Source organism: Sapajus apella, unplaced genomic scaffold (genome assembly GCF_009761245.1).
Source record: "Sapajus apella isolate SASKATOON/1434 unplaced genomic scaffold, GSC_monkey_1.0 scaffold12, whole genome shotgun sequence".
In the NCBI taxonomy this organism is placed as follows: Eukaryota; Metazoa; Chordata; class Mammalia; order Primates; family Cebidae; genus Sapajus; species Sapajus apella.
The window spans coordinates 12820056-12845155 of NW_022436952.1; the positions used below are offsets into that span (position 1 = coordinate 12820056).

The 25100-nt window shown below is 36.8% G+C and overlaps 3 protein-coding genes across 8 annotated transcripts in view; 2 read left to right on the plus strand and 1 right to left on the minus strand.

The window, feature by feature from the left end:
• TOM1L1 (target of myb1 like 1 membrane trafficking protein) overlaps nt 1–1319 on the plus strand; it is a 60020-nt gene extending 58701 nt beyond the window's left edge. For all 6 annotated transcript variants that reach the window (XM_032279283.1, XM_032279284.1, XM_032279280.1 and 3 more), the window contains one exon: nt 601–1319. The gene's annotated coding sequence lies outside the window, so the exon portion shown is untranslated. The remainder of the gene's footprint in view (nt 1–600) is intronic.
• Nucleotides 574–7721, minus strand: LOC116552552 (cytochrome c oxidase assembly protein COX11, mitochondrial). The gene is made up of 4 exons (XM_032279288.1): nt 7222–7721; nt 4044–4199; nt 2669–2794; nt 574–2288 (listed from the first exon to the last, which is right to left on the minus strand). The coding sequence occupies exons 1-4, from the start codon at nt 7585–7587 to the stop codon at nt 2106–2108; spliced, it is 831 nt and encodes a 276-aa protein (XP_032135179.1). The 5' UTR covers nt 7588–7721; the 3' UTR covers nt 574–2105.
• STXBP4 (syntaxin binding protein 4) overlaps nt 7660–25100 on the plus strand; it is a 164620-nt gene continuing 147179 nt past the window's right edge. The window contains exons 1-2 of the mRNA XM_032279278.1: nt 7660–7756; nt 24632–24708. The gene's annotated coding sequence lies outside the window, so the exon portion shown is untranslated. The remainder of the gene's footprint in view (nt 7757–24631; nt 24709–25100) is intronic.

Sequence of the window (25100 nt, forward strand, 5' to 3'; positions counted from 1 at the left end):
TCAACTTACACAACTTAATTCCATATTACAAATAATTTCAGTATAATTATCACTTTATGTATTTAGTATTTATATTTTGTAAGGGCCATCTGAGTCTGACACTTTGAAATATGAGTTCTCCTGAATCACTCAAATTATGGGGAACCATTATTCACTAATGAAAATCATTCTTTGTGCTTCTGTCATCTGTAAATAATAAGGCTTGGGAATGCATTAGTTATGGTATAGAAACATTAGTGCTAACAAAAATAGATGAACAATAGACGTAGCACTGAAATCAGGCATTTGTCTTTCATGTGCAGTTAATACTTGTTAACTGGTACCAGTAAACCCATTTACTGTTTCTCCTCCAAATAGGTCTTGAGTTTTTCCCATTTTCAGCACTACTGATCCCATGTATTTACTATTTAATGGTCACCAATGAATTATTAAACTTATTTATTCCTCTTATACTCTCCCCTATGGAAGAAGCACATTCTTACCTTTTTTCTACTAGACTGTGACTCTCCAGCCTCCCAGGAGAGACAAGTACGAGAGTTACCAAGAAATGGGGAAAGAGAAGGACAGGATGAATACTGGCCATTTTCTTCTCTATTCTAGAAGAAAGAGGATGATCACCTCACTAGCCACATCAAAGGTGCCAACTCTCTGTGCAGCTTTGAGGCCTGGAAGACAATACCTACCTACCAACATGTCAAAGCTACGGTGGAACATTTCTGCTATTATGAAGATTAAACAGAAGAATAACAGTTCCAGGATAACAGTGATTCCTGACAACAGCGTGAGATTTCAACAGAACTTGTTTGGAACAAATACTCAACTTAAAACTTTAGCAGAAAAATAATTACTTAGTCCTTAGGCCAACCAATTTAACTGCAGTGTCATATGTTTCACAGGCCTTCCTACATTTACAAATCATCACACAGCTGTGTATAAGAGATTATCTTACTATAAAATAATTCTGAATAGATGAAAGAATAAAATGAGAGAAACTGAATGTATTATTCTGGAAGAATAAATACTGAGTGCCTTCATTTAACTAAAGTTGAATGTAAAAGTCAATTTGCACTTCTTTATAAATAATCCTCTGGTTTAGAATTATAAATTGTTAAAGCCTTGATGATTGTCATTTAATTATATTTTAGGTGTCCTGAACAGGTCACTAGACTCTGCATTGGGTGGCCTTTTTGATTCTTTGTAATGCTAAATAGTATTTTCTCTCTTTTTACTATAACTTAACATTTCTATTTGGAACACAGACAACTGGAAAATATTCAGAATAAGTTTTACATTTGATGAAAAATAAATCACTATTAAAATAATTTAATACATCTTTTTTTTTTTTTTACAAAGTTTGTTCCCAGAAGAACTTTTGATGTCAGTAAATCACAATCCCACCTGTACATTTTAACATTCATGGATTTGTAAAGATGATGGTAAAAGCTATCAGCCTAGTAAATATACTTATTTTATTTCAATTTCATGATAGGACAATTTCAAAGTAATTATTCAGAACTCTGAATATAAAATAGCCCTAGATCTTATAGGACAAAAAGTCAAATTTGAAATAAGAATTTAAATCTTTGGACAAGCTGTTAGGGCTTAGTGACTCCTCTTCTACTTTGAGCTTTTAAAATACTGACTGTTCAAAATAGCAACCAACTCTTTTAGACAAAATAATAAACATGGTCAGAAGTTCTGGCCTATGACTTGAAACAGATAACCCTGAGCATACATTTTTGAAAACATTCTCAGATTCATTGCTATAATTATGAAGAGTGAATAATCTAGAAGGGAACTATAGACTTAAGCCGAACCATTAAGTCCATGCCTGCATATTTAAAAAACAAAGCAGCTTATTTTAACACTATCAAACTCTTCAGTATGGGATTGACTGGTCAGCCATATATTCTAGCTAGACATGTGGGTTTCTTATGATAAAAGCTGAACCTGTTCTCTCAATTTTAAGTGAAATAAATTAGTTGAGAAAATAGCTATTTAAAATATAAGGCTTCAAATTATTGTACAATATTTCTCATCTGAGAAGGCAGGATACATGATTTTCCCAAAAACCACAACTCTGAAGGAAGACTTAGTTGCTGACTTCAATTATATCCTGGAACTGGCAACTTGTGCCCTTCTTTTGCTTCAAAAAAAGTGTAAGAAAGAGTGATAACATCAACCTTAATCATTCTTGGATCTTCAGCAAATTCAGGATCAATGTAGAAAAACACTGGCATATCTACTTCTTCTTGGGGATTAAGCCTTTGTTCTTCAAAACAGAAGCACTAGAAGTTATAAGAAGATTTTGTTTAATAACATTTCTATTGTCATATTACATAACAGAAACTAATACAGTTATCTTCTTAGCATTCCAGTACACTTCTTGAGTTTAATAAGCATACTGTTAAATACATAGTTCTGTGATAAAATAAGAGCATCTTTTCATCTCAATGAGTTCTGCTTTACGGATCAAGAACAAATTCTAACCTTAGAAGCAGATATCCATTTGATTTGGTTCTCAATCTCTGCATAGCAAGTATAGATAACGAAGAAAAAGAGCTTGACGTTTAGAAGAAGTTAGTTTTCAGAAACCACAAGATCTACTAAAACACTAAGTTTCATGTACCTTTATCAAATATTTTGTAAAGTTTACATTTTGCTGTACCTGTATTTTATTGAAATACTGTCCGGCTTCAAATGGAACAACATTGTATGTAGAAATTCCAATTACTGGTTTGTCAGTAGGATTCTTAGCTTTGTAAAATGCCAGTGCAGTCTCTCCTGGAACCACCTGTTTTAAAGGATATAAATTATCAATACTTTCTATCTCACACAGTTCCTCTTTTTCCTGCTAGTCTAATTATTTTGCCTATTCATCAGACCATAATACCTAATCTAATGCAGGGTTCAGCAAAATAAATTGTGAGTATAACCCACAAACGTATCTGACTTTAAAACTTACTTGCATATGTCAATGAAGAACCAATGTTCTCATATCCATAATTAGTTATGAATTGTCCTCTTGTAAATTTGAAGTCTTCAAGGAATAATCTGCAAATTACATTATTTAAAATGTGTCCAACCCAATCATATCACAGCCCAAGCCCAACTTTTCTTTAACACTTATACCTGAAAGTCATGATTGACTAGTTTTTAAAAAAAGTATCAACATTAAACTTACCTTAAAACCATAATAAAACTGACTAGAAACTTTATTATGCCAACAAGTGTTAATACTTTGTTTGGAGAAAATAAGAAGATAGCAAAGGTTAAAATTTCCAAAAGATATTCTGTCACTTGTACCAATTCAGCCACTAATACCTTGTATACGACCATGTAATTGGATAATATTCATAATCATAACCTATAAAATCTTTAATTATTAAAGAGATTCAGTCATGTTTACTAAACTGGGAAAGCACTAATATTTATAAGGCTTTTCCATTACGAGTTGATTAACTCCACTGGCTAATCCTCAGTTAATAAGGTATCAGTTAAAATCTTCCCAAGATTACAGTTGGTTAAAATTTTAGGAAAGCTTTTAGGACAGTCTCACTTAGTCTCACTGGAATATAATATAACTATTTACTATTTATTGATTACTTCAAAGGCCCTCGATTTTTTTTCTTTTCAAAGGACAGGGATACCTTTTATATAAATCAGTAAACTACTCATTGTAACCAATGATTTTCCCATATCTTCTATGCCAGAGGATGTCGGGAAGCTATATGGCCTGACAGCTACTGCTACTCCCAACTGTTTCACTCATCTAAGCTTCATTTCAAAATACTGACAGGTTCCATTATTATTAATTTTTTTATTCCCACAGACTACTTTTTGATAATGCCTTACAGCTAATGCAACAGAATTTATATGTTAACTTTTAAGTTACATAATAGTAAAAGTCAGTTTGGAACAAGGGAAAATGCCCTGTTTTATTAGAATTGCATTGTTAAAAGTAGTCCTCTGACAGTTTAAGTGATGAAAAAAAGGAATTTACATTAATAAAGTAATCTTTTAATGACTGGTTAGTCACTTACAAATATTTCTGTTTGCTGAGGTCTGAAGTTCCACTGGAGACTTGCATGCACATCTGCATTAAAGGTAACTTTAATGATTCGATTCTTAACAGGCACCATGTTTTCAATCTGGTCTGATGCATGACCTGCAACTACTGATCCTCCAAGTCCAGTAGTCTAGAAAAAGATACCAAACATGTTAAACAATACTTTTAGGTGTTGATGATCTATTTATTTGATAAAAAGTTTAAAAACAATTTAGTATTAATAATTTATCTGGAGCCAAGTTTACATACTAACCACTTGTGTAACCACGTCAAGATTCTGACCACTTTTGGGATGTCATGAGCCTGTATTTGTTAAAGACATTCCTATTTTTCAGCAATCCCTTGGTTACCTGGCATGGTCACAAATGAGTCATTTGGGAAAAGCAGATTCACTAGATAAGGGAACTATTGTCACTTACAATAGAAGTCACAATTTCCAGCTAAGCCATTTATAAAAAACACATTTCCCTTTATTGCTAGTATATTAACTATTAGTCATTATTAGAAATAAAATTTACCCATGACTTCAATTTCATTGAAAATACTTAAATAATTCAATTTTTCCATATTCTTGACTGGTCCTTTTCCATATCACAGCTTTTGTAATCCAAATTAGATTGTAGCTTCACTTCTACTAATATATTCTGCTTTTCTAAGGCATCATAAGTATTTTCCCATGTTGGTCATGTTTTTGGATCTTTCCCTGTATAGTAGAGCTTTTATATAAATCACTAATTAGAGCACCTAATCTCTATGGCCAGAGAATCAAATAATCATAGGGCATCAAGAATACTTGTGTCTGACACTTCATTTATTCATGATAATTATTTCCTTGTCATCAGGTACTTTTAAAGAAAAAGCCCTTACGTCCAAGGTCATCTTTCTTCTGATACTTGAGGTTGCCAAAATTCTGATTTCCAGATAATTTGCCTGTTACTATGCTAGGGAAAAAAAAAAAAAAAAAAATTTGAGGCTAGGGGATGACTCCCAGCAAGACACAGTGTTAGCATCTTCTGTTTGTTACACAAGTCAACTAACTTCATTCAACTGCCATGCAACATTACTGAATTACATTGTATCTCTAAAAGATGCATCAGAGGGCAAGCCTTTATCTTTGTATATCCTTCTGCCTGCCTGCTATAATGTTTAAGATGTAACTCCTTTTCCTGAAGAATTTAAGTTACTTGAATAAAAATATGTTTAAGTGTCCTTCCTTAATAAAGATTCCCTGATATATTCTTTGAACATGAGTTCTTCCAATTTCTAAGTTCAATGCCTAGAGAAAGTAAAATAGACAAGACTAGAAAAGAGAACTAAAAAGATGTCCTGGTCTCTAGTCTAGTTGTGCTACTAACTAGCTCCAAGAACTTAACAGACTACAAATTACATTTGCCTTCCTCACCTATGACTGCACATGGACACATTTCACATACAATATTATCAGTTATTTCAGTTTGGGACAGGATTTCTCAATCTTGGCACTATGTACATTTTGAGCTGAATAATTTATTTGAGGGTGGGGCAGTGCCTTGTTGGTTTAGTAGCATTCCTAGCCTCTACCTATTAGATGCCAGTAGCACCCTATATACCCCACCTTCCATGTTGTGACAACCAAAAATGTCTTCAGACATCACTAAATGTTCCCTAAGGGACAAAAATCACTCCTCCAGCCGCCGGTGGTTTGAGAAGGATCCAGATTTGCTGATTTGGTTCAGTTATGCTCATGACTTAACTAACTGGTAGTTTTTGAATTTATGCTTGGGCTTGGCCTCTGATGAAAGGTAATTCACATTCTATACTCATCCTCAGAAATCAATTATTGCACATTTCCACATAAATGCTGGCATTAGGAGACTATGCTAGAAAAGAAAAGTTCTTTTGTCTTCTGCTGCTTCATCATCTAAAAAAAAAGTTAAATTGATCTTCCCAGCCTGGGCATGGTGGCTCATGCCTGCAGTCCCAGCCAAGGCAGGAGGACTGCTTGAGCCCAGCCTAAGCAACATAGGGAGACCTCACCTCTACAAACTTAAATAAATACACGCACACACACACACACACACACAATAAGAGTGAACTCCAGCTAAGAATACCAGTCATGGTGTTAAAATAGCAATTTCCAAACTTTCCTGCACATTGGAATCACCTAAAACATACTTGACAATTACTGATGCCTGGTTCCTACTCTGGTATTGTGATAAAATGAATAATGTGTGTGGATTTTTAGCAGCTCTCCAGGTGATTCCCAATGTTGCTGTACAACGAATTTTAGGAGCCACTATTTTAAACACATTGAATGAACACAATATGTAGCTCTTGTGGAATGATTTTTAAACCGAAATTCTTGTCCCTTTCCTAGGCTTCCTAACCAGAATCCCTGGGGTAGGGGATCCTTGGAACGTGTATTTAACGTTAAGCTCCACGGGTGATCCTAATGCCCAGCCAAAGCTGCAAATTACTAGCTAAGAACAAAGGAGAATCTATGAAATACATGAAACTTCACCTTGCCAGTGGTTCTCAAAACTTGGCCTCAAAATCAACTATATATAGACTGCTGGTCCCACCCACCGTGTTTCTGACTCAGTCCTGGAGTAGGGCCCTAGAATTTGCACTTTTAACAGGTTCCCAGGTGATGCTGATGCTGCTGGTCTTGGGCGCCAAACTCCCAGAACCGCAGCAGTGTAAACAGAGTCCAGGTTAAGTACACTACAGTTACATATTAACGGGGGGGTGGGGAGTGAGAGCTCCTCAAAAGACTAATTCATGCTCCAGTTTCCAGAGTTACCCCCTCTGGAAAAACACATGTGGTCTGCAGAGTGAATGTATGAATAACATATATTTTAAAAGCGTGTGTGCACAGGAAGGTAAGGCTGCGGACCTTTTTGGTGAGATGGAGCTCATACATCAGTGAGTTGCACTCCGCAGCGTGGAATAAGCATAATCACTAAGAAGAATTCCGTGCTCCTTGCAGTTCTGCCACCAATATCTTTGGTGACTTTGGGTGTTAAGTGGCTGTTTTGAACCTCTCTCCTTTTGGGTAGATAATATGGGTCACCTCTTCCACCAACGACCCACAGAGCGAGGGCTGTCCCGGGATTTGTCCTGCAACCCCACCTCTCGCGCCGCGCCACTACGCGGGCAACGCCGACCCCTACCTGGCAGTAGAGCCGATAAAGGGGTACGGCGGCGTAGGACACCCCCAGCATGCCCACGGCGACCGCGGCCACGTAAGTGAGGACCGTCTTGTTCCGCCGCCGCCATTCCTCCTCCTGCGCGCGCCTAAAAGGGTTCGTGCTCTTAGGCCTCCACGGCGGCTGCACTGCCGGGTCCCAGCCTCCAAGGTTGCAGCGCTTCCAGGTCCTCAGGAGCCTCAGTCCTCTCTCGGCACCTCTTGTCCCATTCCACTCTGGCCTAAGAAACGGCTCTACCCTCTCTGCAGCCCTGGCTGTAGACCCACGGTGAAACGAGCACCAGCCACAGAAAAAGAGGCGCCTCCATGCCGGATGCCAGACCCCACCCATAACCCCCAGAGCGACCACCCACCCGCCTCTCAGGGACAAGCAGTCAAATCTCGCGAGGCGTAATTTGTATCGCGAGATCTGGGCTGAGCCTGCCGCTGCTTTGGCTACCAGGCTCCTCAGGTGGCAGCGCCTGTAGTCGGGCTACGGAGGCCGGGTTGCTAGATTATGGGTAAGTTTGCGTTTTGCTTTGTGACTGTTCCTGTCACTTCGCTTCCCGCCGGGGCGTCTCCAACGTTTAGGAAAACGCGTTTGGCTCGTCCGCCTGCAAGCTTGCCATCACTTGGGGTTGTGCCTGTGATCTTTCTAAACTCCACCAGCCTTTGTCTCGACCCAGCAGCCGTGGCGGCGCTCTCCCGCGGTCTTTTCTCCTGGGGTCCCCTGGCCGCTGGCTCTTGTGCTTACTACCCTCGACTTGGTTCAGGGATCATCCCCTCTCTCAGGAAGCCTTGCTGAGTTAACCGCAGACCTCTTGGACACCCACGACACCTGTATTTCCTCAGCCCGTGGGCAGTCGGCTTCCCCTGCTCTGCTGCCCCTTTACAACTTACCCAGTGGAAATCCCCGCAGCTGGAGCGGGAGGGAGGCTGTCAAGCTGAAGTTTGTTGGGGAGAGAGTGACCAAGATATGAGGAAAGGAAAGACTGAAAGAAAAGAACCCCGTGGGGCGATGTAATAGCTTTCTTCAGCCGTCCCACAGGACGAGCTCGAGGGGAGCAGACAGCGTAGCGGATTTTACTGTCATAAAAGGAAGCATCTTTCTAGAAACTATACGATAGCAGCTAAGAGCTTAGCTTCTGAGGCAAGGCGGTTCTGGATTTTTACCCGGCTCCTCACCATGGCTCTGTACTCGTAGGCCACTGACTTGGCCTCTCTAAGACCTGGTGTCCTTACTTGTGACATGGAAATCATAACAGTAAGTGAGAATATTCATATAACGTGACTTTCGTGATGCCTGAGGCATAGTAAGAATTTAGTTAAAAGTTAGGCTGTATTTCTACTTGCTATGGCCAGAGCAGATATAATTATCCCCACCATGTGGATGAGGAAATTGGAGGCCTGAGAAACTTTAAGTCATTTAACATTTTATTTATTTATTGCACTCTCACCTGTGGGCCTAACATTAATGGACCTGCTGGCGCTATAACACAGAACAAGTCGGAAGATCACTTATGTGATGGAGTGACCTTTCCACTGAGGGACTCAGAAGATAATCAAGTAACAGTTACCTAAATAAGGGAATTTCAGATAGCAGTCAGTGCAGTGAAGACAATGGAATAACATAATGAGATTGAGAGTGATGAGAAGGGGTAGTAAAGTAAGGCCCTTCTGAAGAGGTGACATTTGAGTTCAGACCTGAACAATGATAAGGAGCTACCTATTTATTGACAATTCCAGGCCAAGCAAAGGCCCAGGGGAAGGAAAGAGCTAGAAATGATTGAATAACAGAAAGGAGGCCAGTGTGTTCCTACCATGGTGAAAAGTGGTAGGAAATGGGGTCAGAACAGGTAACAAAGACCTGATAATACAGAGCCTTTTAAGCCATGTCCACGGGTTTGGATTTTATTCTAAAAGTAATAGGAATCTATTGAAATGTTTGACGTATGTAAGTGAAACGATCTGACTTACATTTTAAAAAACATATTGGTTACTTTGTGGAGAATGGATTAAAGGTAGGGGAAGAATGGAAGTAGAACAGTTAGGAAGCATCACAGTAGTTCACATGAGTGATGATGGTCACCTTGAATGAGTAATTGATTAACTTGTGGTCACGGGGCCAAAAAATTGCAGCACCAGTAAAATCTAAATACCTTCTGAGTTCATTCTTTACCTTGGCATACTGTCTCAAAAATTCCAGATCTCCATGATTCTACAGATTTATTCATATTGTGTTATGACAATATTTGAAAATCATCTTCATCTGCATGCACCTTGGTTCTTGTACAAGATTTTCAACTCTTCTAGTATGAGATTTCTCATAGTTTAATTTTCTTACAGCATAGACTGATATTCCTGACACCAACAATACATTTCCTCTCACCATTCTTTTTCTCCAGGCACCCCTTCCTTGTAGCAGTATAAATATATATCAGTAATACAGTCTTTGTCTTAGACTCTAGTATTTTATTTTTTATATAATAACTGCAAAAGGAAACTCTTGTGTACAATAATATTGATAGCAATGAAGTGGTGTTGGTCTTTGTAGCTTTCTACTTTATTAAAAGAAAATATGCATCATATCTGATCTTAAGATGATAAAGTGAAATGATAGGATAGCTCATGTTTATGAAATACTTTTGTATGACAAGTAAAATATTTTTTTTACTTATATTATGAATGAGATGTATAGAACATTCAATGTCCAATTAACAAACATATTAAACAATTAAAACATTTCTACAACATAATAGTACTCAAATTTCTTGTACACCCTTCACCAACATTAGAGAATGATAAAGATTCTTCAATCTTTATCATTTCTACACCATTTGAGAATAGATTTTAGACTTGATGTTTTAGAACTGTATACTTACTTATTTCTTATTAGGAAGACACTCTTTCCAAACCACAAAGCAGGCATCAAAATCAACAAGTTAATATTTATCCAGTATTAAATATCCAGTATTACCATATATAGTCAGCTTGGACTACCAATAGCAAAATATTGCAGACCAGTTGCTTAAACAACAGAAATATTTATTTCTCACAGTTCTAAAGGCTGGAAAGTTCAAGACCAAGGTATCAATGGATTCACTTCCTGGTGAGGGGTCTCCCTGGTTTGCAGACATCTGCTATCTTGCTGTGTCCTTACATAGATTGGAGTGAATTAGCTCTCTTATAAGGACACCAATCCCATGAGATCAGGTTCCTACCCTGATGACCTCATTCAACTATAATTACTTCCTAATCCAAATACAGCTACACTGGGGGTTAGGGCTTCAACATATGGATTCTGGGGGATATACATTAAGTTCTTTACACCATGTTATTCATGGACTCTACTTAAATTACCCTATTTATACCAATCATTTCCAATTTAGATCTAGGATCTAATTCAGGATTACTCGTTGTTTTTAGTTATCATGCTTCTTCAGTCTTTTTCAATCTGGAATAGTTGCCAGTCTTTTCTTGTTTTTCATATATATATTTAATGTAATATACATATTAAAGAGACAAGATCTTGTGGGGTTGCCCAGGCTGGTTTCGGATTCCTGGCCTTAAGGGATTTTGGTCTCCCAAAGTGCTGGGATTACAGGTATGAGGCATCGCACCCAGCCTTATCTTTCATGACTTTTGACATTTTTGAGGACTACGGGTTGGTTACATGATTAAGTGTTCCTCAATATAGGTTTGTCTGATGTTTCCTCATGTTTGTGACCCCTTCACAGGAACATCATAGAAGAGATGCTGTACTTCAATCAGTGAATCCTCTTAGGTGTCACGTGATCTCGATTTAGTCCATGGCTTCATGAAGTTAACTCATATTTCTTTAAGATTGTATCTGCCAGGTTTCTCTGTTATAAGGTGAATTAGTACATATGTCACACTCATAAATTAATAGGAAATGTATGTTTTATGGGGAGAAGCTTTGTGTTTTGTAAGGAGAAGCTTTGAGACTATAAATTCTGTTTCTCATCATACATTCTCCTACCAGATTTAGCATCCATTGATGCTTCTTGTTTGAATCTGTTATTACTGTGATGGATACCAAATGATAATTTTCTAATGTTATCAAACCTTTTAGGTTTATTAGTTGGCATTTTACTGTAAGGTAGAGTTTTCCTTGCTATACCATGTATTTCTTGTTTATTTGTTTATGTCAGTACAGACTCATTAGTTTTTTTTTGTTTGTTTGTTTTTGTTTTTGAGACGGAGTTTCGCTCTTGTTACCCAGGCTGGAGTGCAATGGCACGATCTCGGCTCACCGCAACCTCGGCCTCCCGGGTTCAGGCAATTCTCCTGCCTCAGCCTCCTGAGTCGCTGGGATTACAGGCATGTACCACCATGCCCAGCTAATTTTTTGTATTTTTAGTAGAGACGGGGTTTCACCATGTTGACCAGGATGGTCTCGATCTCTTGACCTCATGATCCACCCGCCTCGGCCTCCCACAGTGCTGGGATTACAGGCTTGAGCCACCGCGCCCGGCCCGACTCATTAGTTCTTATTTTAATCAAGGGTTAACATTTACTATTATTATTTATTCATTTATTTCTTGAGACGAAGTCTCGCTTTGTTGCTCAGGCTAGAGTGCAGTGGCGCGATCTCGGCTTACTGAACTTTCACCTCTTGGATTCAAGCGATTCTCCTGCCTCAGCCTCCTCTGTACCTGGGATTACAGGCAGGTGCCACCACGCCTGGCTAATTTTTGTATTTTTAGTAGAGACGGGGTTTCACCATGTTGGTCAGGCTGGTCTTGAACCCCTGACCTTGTGATCCACCTGCCTTGGCCTCCCAAAGTGCTGGGATTACAGGTGTGAGCCATTGCTCCCAGCCTATTGCTATTATTTTTAAATTCTGATTTCAGATTTTCCTAGACTTGGCCAATAGAAGCCCCCTTTTGACGTGTTTTTATCATTCTTTAATCACTTCCTTATTTTTTGGCACAACAACATGTGCCATGCTTATCTTGTATTTTCCTGATCTGCCTTGGAATCAGCCATTTCTGCCAGGAATTTTAGTTTCTTTAGTGGAAAGTCGTATATAGAAACAAACTCTGGGCACTAAAAGTGTTCATTCATAGCCCTTTTCAGCAGAGAGAACCTAGAGAATTTGTGTGTTTAAGCAAATTTGCATATGTGTGTTCAACAACAGGAAACCTGGCTACTTTTATCATCAATGTTTAGACTTACTTGCTCAATCCTCCCATATGTAAGCAGATTACTGTGGCTGAAAGCTTGGCCCTAGACATGTGAGTTCATCCCTCCCTGGAATGTCAGCCCAAAGCTAGGTATTGAGTATGCTGCCACTACTACCATCCAAAAACTCAGCAAGACAAAAGTGGGTGAGGAAGAAGGAAAGAGAAAAGAGTAGTTCAGAATTTCAGCTCCAGACATTTTAGAAGAGGTAGGAGGAAGGAGGAAAGGCCAGTTAGGAAGTTTGATTCTAGACACATAGGCCTTTTCCCCTACTGTTTTCCCAAGCTCAGCCCATGAAGAAGGCAAGCAGGCTTAGAATGATGAGTTAACTTGTCCAAGCCTAATCAGTTGGGTAGTGGCAGAGCTGGCGTTTAAGCCTGGATTTTTTTCTGACTCCTTACAACTTGCTGTTTTTACTGCATCTTGTAGAAAGCAGCTTTGCAATGGATGACAACAAAACAACAATAAAAACACAGAAGCTTTCCTTTTTTGTATTATTAAATATTTCTTTACTTTTATCTTCAATAAAGTCATCATTAACATGGTTAGATGCCTATTTGTAACATGGCACATTTGAAGTTATTTCTAAGCTAGAATAAACAGTTTAGACAGAGTTGAACATAGGATTGGGGTCAGAGCCCGAGGTTGTAACCCAGGTAAAAGCAGTTCTTATGATAATGAAAGGTCTGTCAATATGCATAGATACAATAACAGTACAACACTAGGAGATGCTGAGATGTATATTTTTTTTCTCTAAAGCTATAAATGAATGCGTAAGTCTGGGCTGCAATTCTTGTGAGTCTGAGTATGCTTGTAATAATGCATAAATCGTTATGATAACTAATGCTTAAATAATAGGTCCTACCATGAATGGAATGAGAGCTCCTCAGGGCAGGGAGTGCTAGTCCAACCGTATTTTGTAGGTAGAGGTGTTGATTACACATTTAAAATATCAAGAGCTGGACTGACATTTCAGACTTGACACCTTTAATTTGCAATATTATTCTTCAGCAATAAACAAACCTTGTAAACTCTTTCTGGTTAGCTATAATAGTGTCCAATTTTATATATTAGGTACAATAAGTTATTTTTCATATAAACCATTTTGATATTCACATTAGGTTTTCTTATCTGATTATTGATTTTTAGGCTTTCTATGGAGGATAAAGATGTACTACTTTAAATTTTGGTATTTTTAATACATAACATAAGTTAAGGAAATTGCAACTTCAGTCTTAATACGGCGGTAGTCACAGAAGCGTATTTTCTAGTGGTTTTCTTAATAAAGCTCCAGAATCCATTTAGCAATGTGAAATACGTAACAATAATTTTAACAATACTAACAACTGTTTATTTGGTAGCTATTTATTACAATACTTGTATCTAAAAGAATAAGAGTAATATATTTGAATAAATAGTAAGAACAAATATATTTTGTTTGCTTAAGAACAGGCAGGGTAATCATTGTTTTCCAATTAGTGCACAATAATGCCCTGAAGTCACCTCAGTCAGTTTTGATATCCTACTCTCTTACTTCCTGGCAGAGGCCTTTATGCCATCTTTTTGAGGAGCTACTCCATTTAAAAGATCTTGATTAAGTTTATATGCTTGACAGATAATGTGAAAGGAAAACAGAAATCATTTATCAGTAGAAGGCATTTATTAATTCAAGTAGTATTTATCAAGATCAGTGCCAGCTTTATGAGAATGTGACCTATGCAGTCACACAAGGCCCTGCTCTTAAAAGGGCCCCTCACTTACGTTGTAGGACATGCAAGCCCCCAAATTGGGGCTTAGCCAAGGAGAGTTATTGGCCCAGAAAAGAATTCCAGGGCAAGCTAGTAGTGTTAAACAGCAACTTTTATTGAAGTGGTATTGTACAGTAAGCAGCAAAGTTACTGCTTCTTGCAGAGTAGGCTACCCCATGTGCACTGTGCCCACAATAGCAGCTTAGAGACAGTTCTGCACTCATAGTTATACCTTCTTTTAATTATATGCAAATTCAGGGACAGTTTATGCAAAAATTTCTAGGATGAGTATGGTAACTTCTGATTCATAGGGTCATTACCATGGAAAGGGGTGGTAAGGTCTGTTGATTGACTTATGGAAAGCTACTTCTTTTCAGGACCTTTTTAGCTAGTCCTCAGTTTGGTTCCAAGTCCTGACTCCTACCTCACTTAGATAAACCCTGTACTTTGTTTAATGCTCTACTGTCAGCATCTTGAAATTCTTTTTTTTTTTTTTTGAGATAGAGTCTTATTCTGTCACCTAGGCTGGAGTGCAACGGCATGATCTCGGCTCATTGCAACCTCTGCCTCCTGGGTTCAAGTGATTCTCCTGCCTCAGCCTCCCGAGTGGCTGGGATTATAGGTGCATACCACCATGCCCTGCTAAAAATTCTTAATAGTTATTTAACATGAGGCCTTGAATTTTCATTTTGTATTGGGCCCTGCTATTTATGCAGCCAGTCCTGGTCAAGATGTAGATATAGATGTAAATATAGATATAGATACAGATATAGATCTATATCTCAAATGCACTGACTGACAGTCTCACATGATTCAGGCCAAAGCACAGTCTAATTATGTGGATTAAAAGCAAAGGCAGAAAACTAGGGAAAGTACAAAAGCAGAGAGCCTTTAGAGCCTTTACTTTTAACCTTTAGAAGGTTAAAGGTAAGAGATAAAGCAAAAGGCAAATTCAGGTCTCTTGAGAATAGCCAGGTTAAGTGAAATAAGATTAAAATTCCAAACTTGCTACCATGGCCCGTGAGACCCTAGGAAATCTAGACCCTCCCTACTTCTCTAACCTTATCTCTTACCACTCTGTCCCTCTTCACTATGTTCCAGTTGCACTTCTTTCTTTTCTGTAAATACCTCAAGTTTGTTCTCTGCCTAAAATGCTTTGTCCCTCAGTTTTTTTCACAGCTGACTTATTATTTGAGTCTTAACTGGGACACCCTCCACAGTCTAAATTAGCCCTTTTCTCCTTAGTCACATTTGCTATCACCTTGCAATATCCGAAATCTAGCTCATTTAATTGTATCCTTTTTTATTGTTTTTCTCCCATCACTGGAATATAAATACCAAAAGAGCAATGATCTTGACTTGTTCACCACAATATCACAAGCACTTAGTGTGGTACCTGCACATAATTGTACTGAGTTAAATGTTTGGTGGATGAATGCGTGAATGAAAGCAAGCAGAAGGCAGTCAGGTAGTCTAAGGAAACTTCTGAGAGCAGTGAGCTGTTATGTTCATGAAAATCTCCTGTTTCAAGAAGACTCTTTCTTTGAAGTAGTTTTCTGATGTTTCCCACAGAGTTGGGCTGTGTTTTACAGGCAGATGCTTATGCATCCTGAAATAGGACCAATTGTCCCATATAACTGATATTAATGGTTTCTTTGAATAAACATAGAAATTGATTCTTCTATTGTTAAAACTTGATAAAGTTAAATTTGTTTTATCTGAGTTACTTTCTCAGGAAACCAACCATCAGGCCTCCCAGATAGTATCAAGGAACTGAAACTTACCAGATCATTGCATCTGGACAATGTGATACCAGACCCCTCACCCATCATGGCTGCCTAACCCAGTGGTACCCAGTCTCTAGGCCGCAGACTTGTATCCGTCCATGGCCTGTTAGGAACTGGGCCACACAGCAGATGAGCGGAGGGTGAGTGAGTATTCCCACCTGAGCTCCACCTCCTATCAGATCAGTGGTGGCATTAGATTCTCACAAAAGTGAGAACCCTACTGTGAGATGTGCATGTGAGTGATCTACATGGCATGCTCCTTATGAGAATCTCATACCTGATGATCTAAGGTCGAACAGCTTCATCTTGAAATCATCCCCCACCCCCACATATGTGGAAAAATTGTCTTCCACAAAAACTGGTCTCTGGTGCCAAAAAGGTTGGAGACTGCTGCCCTAACCAATAACTTGCTACCTGTTGACCAACTCCTCTTCCTTATCCCTTCCTAATTCCTGTTTTCCCACACATAGTTACATTTTTTTCCCTGCCATATAAGCCTCTAATTTTAGTAGGTTAAGGAGAGGGATACAAATTTCCCATCTCTTTGGCTGCTGCACCCAGTTAAAGCCTTCTTCCCTGGCAATACTCCTCCTTTCAGTGGTTGGTTTTCTGTGTAGCAAGCAATAGGACCTAAACTGAACCCCTGGCATTTTGGTAACACCCCCAAGACAAATGAGCATTTCTGAACTCCTTAGATTCTTAAAAGGAAAAAAAAAATACACTAGCAAAGGGAATATTGCCTTTGGGTACAGAATAAAAGAAAGTAAAATACAGCTGGCCCTCAGTATCCACAGGGTCTGCATGAACAGATTCAACCAATCATAGATCAAAAATGAACATGTGTCTCTACTGAACATGTACAGACTTTTTTTGTCATCATGCCCTAAATAATATAGCATAACATATTTACATTGTGTGAGGTATTATGAGTAATCTAGGGATGATTTAAAGTATAAGGGAGGATGTGCATAGGTTTTATTTGGATACTATACCGTTTTATATCAGGGACTTGAATATCTTCTAACTTTGGTATCCAGGGGATCCTGGAACCAGTTCCATGAAGATACTGAGGCATGACTGTAACTCTTTGATCTTTTATATCTTGGCTTCCTGAAACTTTTATGTTATTTAAAAATGATCAGTTAAGTTTAGCCCAGGGAAAACAGTCATTCCTGATTTTGCCGATTTTCTTAAACAACCTTAGGATTATGTAAATAGCTAATGTTATCTTGAAGAATCTCTGCTGTGATAAAGTACAAAACAAGTTGCCTGTTTCTAAATGCTGTCATTTTTATGTCTCCTCAAGTATAATACATCTAACTTTACAGGAAGACATATTTACATTTTTAATATTAGCTTTAGTGAATGAATAAATAGTAAGCATTTCTAACTTGTCAGTCCACAGAAACCAGACAGATTATTTGTTGAGTAGCCAACATCATTGTGCCCTTTTTCTCTTTTGAAATGACCTTAATGTGAAATGCCACTACACTAGTACATTTTTCCCTCCACTCTAATCCCTCCCAAATGACCAACTATAGCCTACCACACCCCATTCATGGGTCATAGTGATCTGAGAGGTGGATATATATTTTAAAAAGAAAATCTTTCCCTAAAAACACATTGGGGAACTTGTAGTTTAATAAGCTTGCCATAAAATTTTTGATTTATAGAGCCAAAAAAGAACCTTTACAGATCATTTGATGAATGATTTTGTCATCGTACATATGAAGAAACTAGGGAGCAGAGTAAGTGACTGCTCAAAGTCATATGACTAGTGGGCATCTACCCTCTAGACTGGTAATCTTCCCAATGCAATAAAAAAAACCATTAAATATATGTACTATGTAATACATACTATGAGCTTCTTTGCTATGAGTCATCCTTCTTTTTAAATTATAGCAGAAAATAAGTGTGTTTATTTCTACTGCCTGTCAATTTGCTTATAAAGGAGTTGTCATAAGAAGTTATTTAAAGGATATAGCTGATTTGCTTTGGGAAACAGCAGATCTATGTTATTTTCTCTTTTAAATTTCAACATTTGTTGATACCTTGGCAAATGAAGATAAAAGGAGAAAATAACATAAAGGTAAAATGACATTAAAAGAGACTTAATTAGAAGGAGCTGATTTTAAATATTAGATGCCAAGAAGGTACACTCAAACCTGGTAACTTTTTTTGACATTTTTCCTTCTTTTTCAAAATAATATATCAAAGTATGTATCCTTGTAAACCATTCAAAAAATAATTTAAAGGAAATAAAAATAACAGTAAATAAAAATAGTAGTTCCAATTGTCATTGTTGTTTATATTTTATTGTATATTTTTAATAAATGTAATTTTAAAAGATGAAATTATTCTATACATTCTGTTTTTACCTTGCTGTTGTTTTTCACCTAGACCATTTTTGATGATTACATAGTATTCTTTTACATCATTATACTGTAAATTATTTAACCAATTATCAGTTTTTATGTATTTTTGAGGTTTCTGATGTTCTATAATTATTAACTATTCCGTAATGATACTTAGGAACTAACAAATATTTCTGTGTGTTTGCTGAATCACTTCTTGCCAATCACAGAGTATTAAAATGAGCTAATATCCTGCCTTTGGTAGACAAACCCTGGATTTAGATTTTCTACCGTCACAGATATCCCATTTCCCCAGATGCCCGTCATTAACATGTTTTATTCTCCCACTTTTTCTAACCCTCTCTTTCTTTATTGTTCATAATTGTTTATTAAATGTGCTGAATTTTCACTTTTAAGAGATGTTTTACAAACCATACTTACCTAGCATTTTTAGATACTTCTGACCCCAGCCACATCTTCCTTTTTGAACACAAAATCAAGGAGTGCCCTATGTGTCCTTATTGTTCTATCAGGAATCTGGTTACCTTATATAGAGTGTGAACCCAAGAAAGCAATTAAATATCTCCTTTATGCCCTTGGAAAAGCTAACAGTGTTCTCTGCAGCTCCTTTTTTTTTTTTTCCTTTTCTTCCCTCTCATAACAATATAAGCATAAGCCCTCATACTCATATGAACTGAAATTCCTCAGTCTACAGCCATACCACCCTGAACAGGCCAGATCTTGTCTGAAAATTCCCATCTTATCAAGATAATTTAGTGTATCTTTAGAGACCTCTAGATAGCCAATAGCTTCTGACAAAGCACTTTTCTTATGAGCTTTTTAACATTTTTATTTTGAAGAGACTGTTTGGACTTAATATTAAAGCAACAAATCTTGCCTTCAGTGATTTCACACTGTCCTTCCCTTTCCTTCAGGTGATCATTTCACTTTAGACAAACAACTAAAAAGACACTGGAGTTCTTGACCTTACAGCTTTAAAGTAAATATAAAGTAAATATAAAGTACTTTGACAAGGAAGGATGGGAATTAAGCTTTTCCTTTCAAAGCTTTTATAGGTCTATTCTAGATGTATTATTTTAGATTTTGCAATAATAGCTGAATAAATCATCTAGTTATTTGTTTGTGACAGGTGTCTGTGTTGAAGTGTTAAGTAAAATGCACTTGTATGTAAACCAACATATTACAATTATGTAATTTTTAACAAAATTATAGCACACATAAATAGTGCCTTTTTTTTTTCCCACTGCTTTATTAGTAATGTTTATAAATGAAGACATTTAATCAGAATGTGTGGTGGGAGGGAAATTATTTTCTAGAAGATAATACAAGTAAAGCTTTCCCAAAACATTTTTTGTATTTACAAAATAGTGGAGTTTTAAAAGGCATTAAATTAACAATAAAAAAATACATTGGAATTAACTAAATAAGAAATGTGCAAGTGTTACCAGTGCAGGGTCTTGACTACCAGTCATCCAGGTTCTTGGTGTTTTAAACAAAGAATTAGACAAAATGCACAAACAAAGCAATGAAAAAAGGAAACAAAGTATAGATTTACTGAAAGGAAAGTACTCTCCACAGAGTGGGATTAGACTGGAACAAGTGGCTCAAGAGCACTGGTTACAGAATTTTCTGGAGTTTAAATTTCCTCTAGAGGTTTAACATTGTTTGCTTGGTTATACCTTATGTAAATGAAAGAGTGGCCTTCGATCAATGAGAAGTACTTTCCATTTTTCATCTGCCATGCAGCGCCAAAGGAGTACTCTCTGATCCTATTGTGGAGAGGTAGGGTTTTCCTTTTGATTCAGTTCTAGGAAGTCAGCACAAATCAACCTTAGATTCCCTGCCTCCAGATCCTAGTCTCCTGCCTACAAGGTCACTGTGAAGGCAACTTTAAAACACTATAGAACGAGCTTGTCCCACCTGTCGCCCATGGGCTGCATGTGGCCCAGGACAGCTTTAAATGTGTTCCAAAACAAATTCGTAAACTTTCTTAAAACATTATGAGTTTTTTTGCTTTTTTTTTTCCTCATCAACTGTCGTTAGTGTTTAGTGTATTTTATGTGTGGCCTAAGACAATTCTTCTTCACTGAGGCCTAGGAAAGCCAAAAGATTGACCACTTCTACTATAGAAGGTCATGAAAGAAGATTTGAACAAATAGTGATACCAAATTCTTGGATAGGAAGACTCAAAATAACATCATAAATACCAATACTTCTTCAATTAATTTGTAAATTTAGTGCAATTCCCTAACAAATAGCATTGTTTTATTTTTTAAACAAGATAATAATATTTTGAATTTAATATGTAACAATAAACAACCAAGGAAGCTTGGTTAACAGAAGAACAAATGAGAGGTGATTGTTCTCACCAGTTATGATAGTACCTCTCTAATTAAAATAGAATGGCATTGGTGTATGAATAAACAAACTAACCAAAGGCCAGAATAAAAATTACAGAAGTAGACCCAAACACTTATGAGATTTGGTATATGATGAAAGTCATATCTCAAAATGGAGAAAAGATGGATTATTTATTAAATGTGGTTGAGACAATGGGGTGATCTTCTTGGGAAAAATATGAGTTGGATCTGTACTTTATATTACAATGGACTCCAATTGGATCAAATGTTTAAAAATGAAATCATAAAAATACTAGAAGAAAATATGAGAGAAATCTTTATAACTTTGGAGTGAGCAAGGAGTTTCTAATTTTACCTAAAACCTGGAAATCATAAAAGATTCATAAAGTTAGCCACAAACTTTTGCATAACAAAAAGCCCATAACCCCGAAGAAATGGGGAAGAAATATATTTGCAATTCTTAGTGCTGATTAAGAGATAATTTCTGTTAAGATTTAAGAACTAGAAATTGAACAGAAAAAAGCCTAATGGTGAATAGAAGAACTGGCAAAAGATGTAAAAAACACAGTTCACATAAAAGGAGATACTGAATGGTTTTTAAAGCATAAAAAACTCCAGCCTCACTCCAACTACTTTGAGATATCATTTTTATCAAAACTGGCAAAAATCCAGAAGTTATTTAGTATGCCATACTGGAGAAAATTTAGAGTAGCAGGCATTATTATTGGTGGGATAATAAATTAGTACAACCCTGACTGAGGGAAATTTGGCCATTTCTATCAATTTCATTATGGCATTTTTATAATTTTATTAAATTAATATTTACTATAATTCTGGCAGAAGATATTTTATCCCTTTAATTTTCTCTATTTTTTGTCCAATGGAAAGAACTGGTTTGATTGAATGTCATGTCTGATAATATAAATTACTAAGTCTTACTCAAACACCATATGCACATGGGCAGTTTTTTTTTTTTTAATCTGATGAAATTTCTAATTATATTGGATGAAAATTGTTTTAATGAGATCATAAGTAAACAGACTATCAAAGAAAAGCTCTAATTTAAGTTTTCTGGAATAGATTCATCTTACACAACAAGATTTTTTTTCCTCCAGTGTTCCACTTTTTCTGTTTTTGCTGATCTGTTTCCCTCTTATGATTCACCAAACTAGAAAAACAATATATTTGTCTTGAATGTGAATATTTTTAGTAAAAGAACAGAATGTTTTCTTTCTGTGTTATTCATTAATTATAGGAACTTGGGGGTGGTGTGTGTGTGCGTGTATGTGTGTGAGTGAGTGTGTGAAGTATGTGTATGTAACATTACTAGAATCCTTGTTGGTTGAGAGCCTTGCCAGCTTGTATAAAGAGAGTAGGAAACAGGCAAAGGAGAGGGAAATGACAGGCATTTTATGATATTTAAGGACATGACAATGAATACCTTGTTAATATAAAAAACAAGCCTGCTTAGGATTAAACCCACTTCTATTTAATCAATAGTGCCATCTTTATACAGAAGAGATAACACACTACTACTCTTACTCTCTCATTCTACTTTTTTGGTTAATCAAGCTTTTTACCTAAATTAATTTTTCAGCATACTATAGTAGAAACAACTTGGGTTTGGAGCAAGAAAGAGCAGGATTCAAATTCTAATTTACAACTAGCCTGTGACAATGGACAAGTCACATACTTTCTCTATGACTTATTTTTCTTTCATTTAAAATTGGTTTAAAAATACCTCCCTTGTGGGGCTCCTATGGGAAGAAAATCCTGTAACATGGTGCCTGGCTATATTGCTGTTTAATGATGACCTAGATCCCAGGTTAGGCAGCCTTTCTCCATACTCCCTGTGCATTCCGCTGTCAGAGCACTTCACCCCCTCCTGATCTCATCTCCAGCACTTAGGACACTGCCAGCATGCTAAATGAATGGAATACACACCTAAATTTTATTTTATACCTCGAAATAGAAATTTTTAAAATGTCTTGTTAAGTATATTATATGGAATCTATTGTAAAGTAGCATTTATACATCATTAGACTTGGGTATGTTTCCAGGAGGCCTAGGGACCCTGTGTCCAGTTAAAACAACTCACCAAAGATGAGGATCTTACTCACTTTGATACCAGTAGAAAGACTGCTCAATTATTCACATCTGCCTTTGAGCAAGTTGTTACTATCCCTACCTTAATACGAGGAGATGCTAAGAGCTTAGGCAATTTTTCTAATGCCATATTACTAGAACATGGCAGTATTAGCATTTGAATTCTGTATTTCTTCTTTTTTCTTATGTCTCCTACATTTTCCACAATATTAAATAAATATATTTGGAATACATTGTATGTGAAACATAGTGCCAATTAATGGTAGTTACTACTATTATTGTTATATGAGAATGACCTCTCTTGAGGTTTGAGAATCTGCTCCATGCATGTATTATTAAAGCAATGTATAATGAACTTATGCAAACTTAGTTTTAGAATTGAACTCTCATCCATGACTACATCAGTCTCGTGGACAGCTGCAGTGGCTCTTCACTCTGAGGGACTACCATGCAAAGCCCAAGAATTTTAAGCTCCTCCCTCAAGTGGCCCTTCTTTTCCTCATGGGATACTGAGTAACTTTCTTGCTTCATGGTCATTGGACTTTTGCTACTGACATTGTTGCTTGGTAGCTTCATTTCTCTGGCTGCTGTTGATCTGCATGCTTCCACTGTTCCTGTCGCTACTACAGAGGCTGTGAAAGTTGAAATGTTTTTACCACCGAGACCAGTGAATATGTCTCTATGTTAGGCTCTCAAAGGTGATTGGCTCTCTGTTTGGGGTCCACTCAGTTCATTTACAGAAGAATCTATGATTTCTTCTCTATACAATGGTTGGAGAAAAGATAGGATGATCCTCTTGATTTTAGTCCTCAATCTCTCAGTTTTGTTCTCCCTAGAACTTTTTGTTCCTGAGTCCTAGTTTCTCTGGGCTTCTTTAAGACACATTCCTTCTGCACCTGTTTCCTAGTCCAGAATTTTGTTTTGAGTCAGTTGCTCGTGTGCTGATATATTGATTCTCCTCAGCTTCTCAGAGGATGTCACCTTTCTTTAGCTTAGTATACTAAGCTAAAGATTACCATTATTTGTGTGCTCAAACTTAAAAATGTTTAAGAAGTACTGCCCTAAATTTCAGCTTCTTTAGCACTCTTTTACCAATTATCACCCAACCATCTATTTATCTTCCAGAAACTAGTTCAAAATCTTCATCTGATGGCTCTTTTCCCATCTTTTCAATATTCTAAGTTTATACTGTTTGTAGCTCTTTAATAGTCTCATATACTTGGCTCTTGGGAGGGAAAGGAGATATGTGCTAAGATCGAGATGCCATTTTTAACTGAAATCAGGTTTTTTAAAAGTTCAAGATTATTAAGCTATAACTGATTTAAAACAAACAGCAGATATTTAAAGTGAGACAATGTGTTACATTTAACATGTGTATCCATTTGTGAAATCATCACCACAAACAAGGTACCTACTGTACCTGTAGAAGCCGAGGCTTGGAGAAGCCCAAAAGTTCACGTGGGAACCCAGGCCTATGAGATCTCAAGGTCCATTCAGTAGGCTACAAAGCCTGAGTTCTGGTTAGGAGAAGAAAAAAAAACAAAAAACAAAACACTATTTCTTATTTGTGAGGGAAAAGCACAAAATCTCTGAATCTAGCTCCTCATTTCTGCAGAGAGAGAGAGTTGTACTAAATGATCCTAGTATCACTTTCAACTTTAAGTTCCTTTGCTTCATTCATTTTTCTTATGAAAAGGTGGTAAATCTCTGTTCAAATACCGTTTGTTTTAATTAAATGAAACTGCACACTGTTCTCTGTAATTTTCACAGTGGAACTATGTAAGACATTAAAAGCATATTTTTTTCTCTTCACAGGAAAGCATTTAAGAAATTCCTGGAATAAATTAGAGTAATATAGGATCTGCAGAAAATACCTCAAGATAGTTGGTAAGGTAATAAGAATTTAGTTTTTTTTCAAATACACTGGATAATTATTTTTCTGACTATAAGCTTCATAGCCTTGTGCTCACAGGAGACATTTTCCACAATCTTTAATTATGATGTGATTTTTAAGTTTACCAAGGGTCGAAGTTATAATAGTTACATAAAGCTTAGCTATATTCTTCATTTTTGCCAGAGAATGAAGATTTTATATAGATAGGGATATTCATATGATATAGACATAGACCTAATGAGCTGTCTTTACATTTCTTAGATGTAATCATCAATGACTAAAATGCCATACTCAAAATACATACATCTAACATCTATACATAGGCTTATATTATTTATGTGCTAAGTATATATAATGTTTTTATGAACAGTTGGAATCAAATTCGACAGT

Coding starts and splice junctions, on each gene's coding strand:
- LOC116552552 (XM_032279288.1), bottom strand. CDS start 7,587: ATGGGTGGGGTCTGGCATCCGGCATGGAGGCGCCTCTTTTTCTGTGGC. Junction 4,200..7,221: donor TTTATCGGCTCTACTGCCAG/GTAGGGGTCGGC, acceptor ATCTTTTTCTAG/ACTACTGGACTTGGAGGATC. Junction 2,795..4,043: donor CTCAGCAAACAGAAATATTT/GTAAGTGACTAA, acceptor CCTTTAAAACAG/GTGGTTCCAGGAGAGACTGC.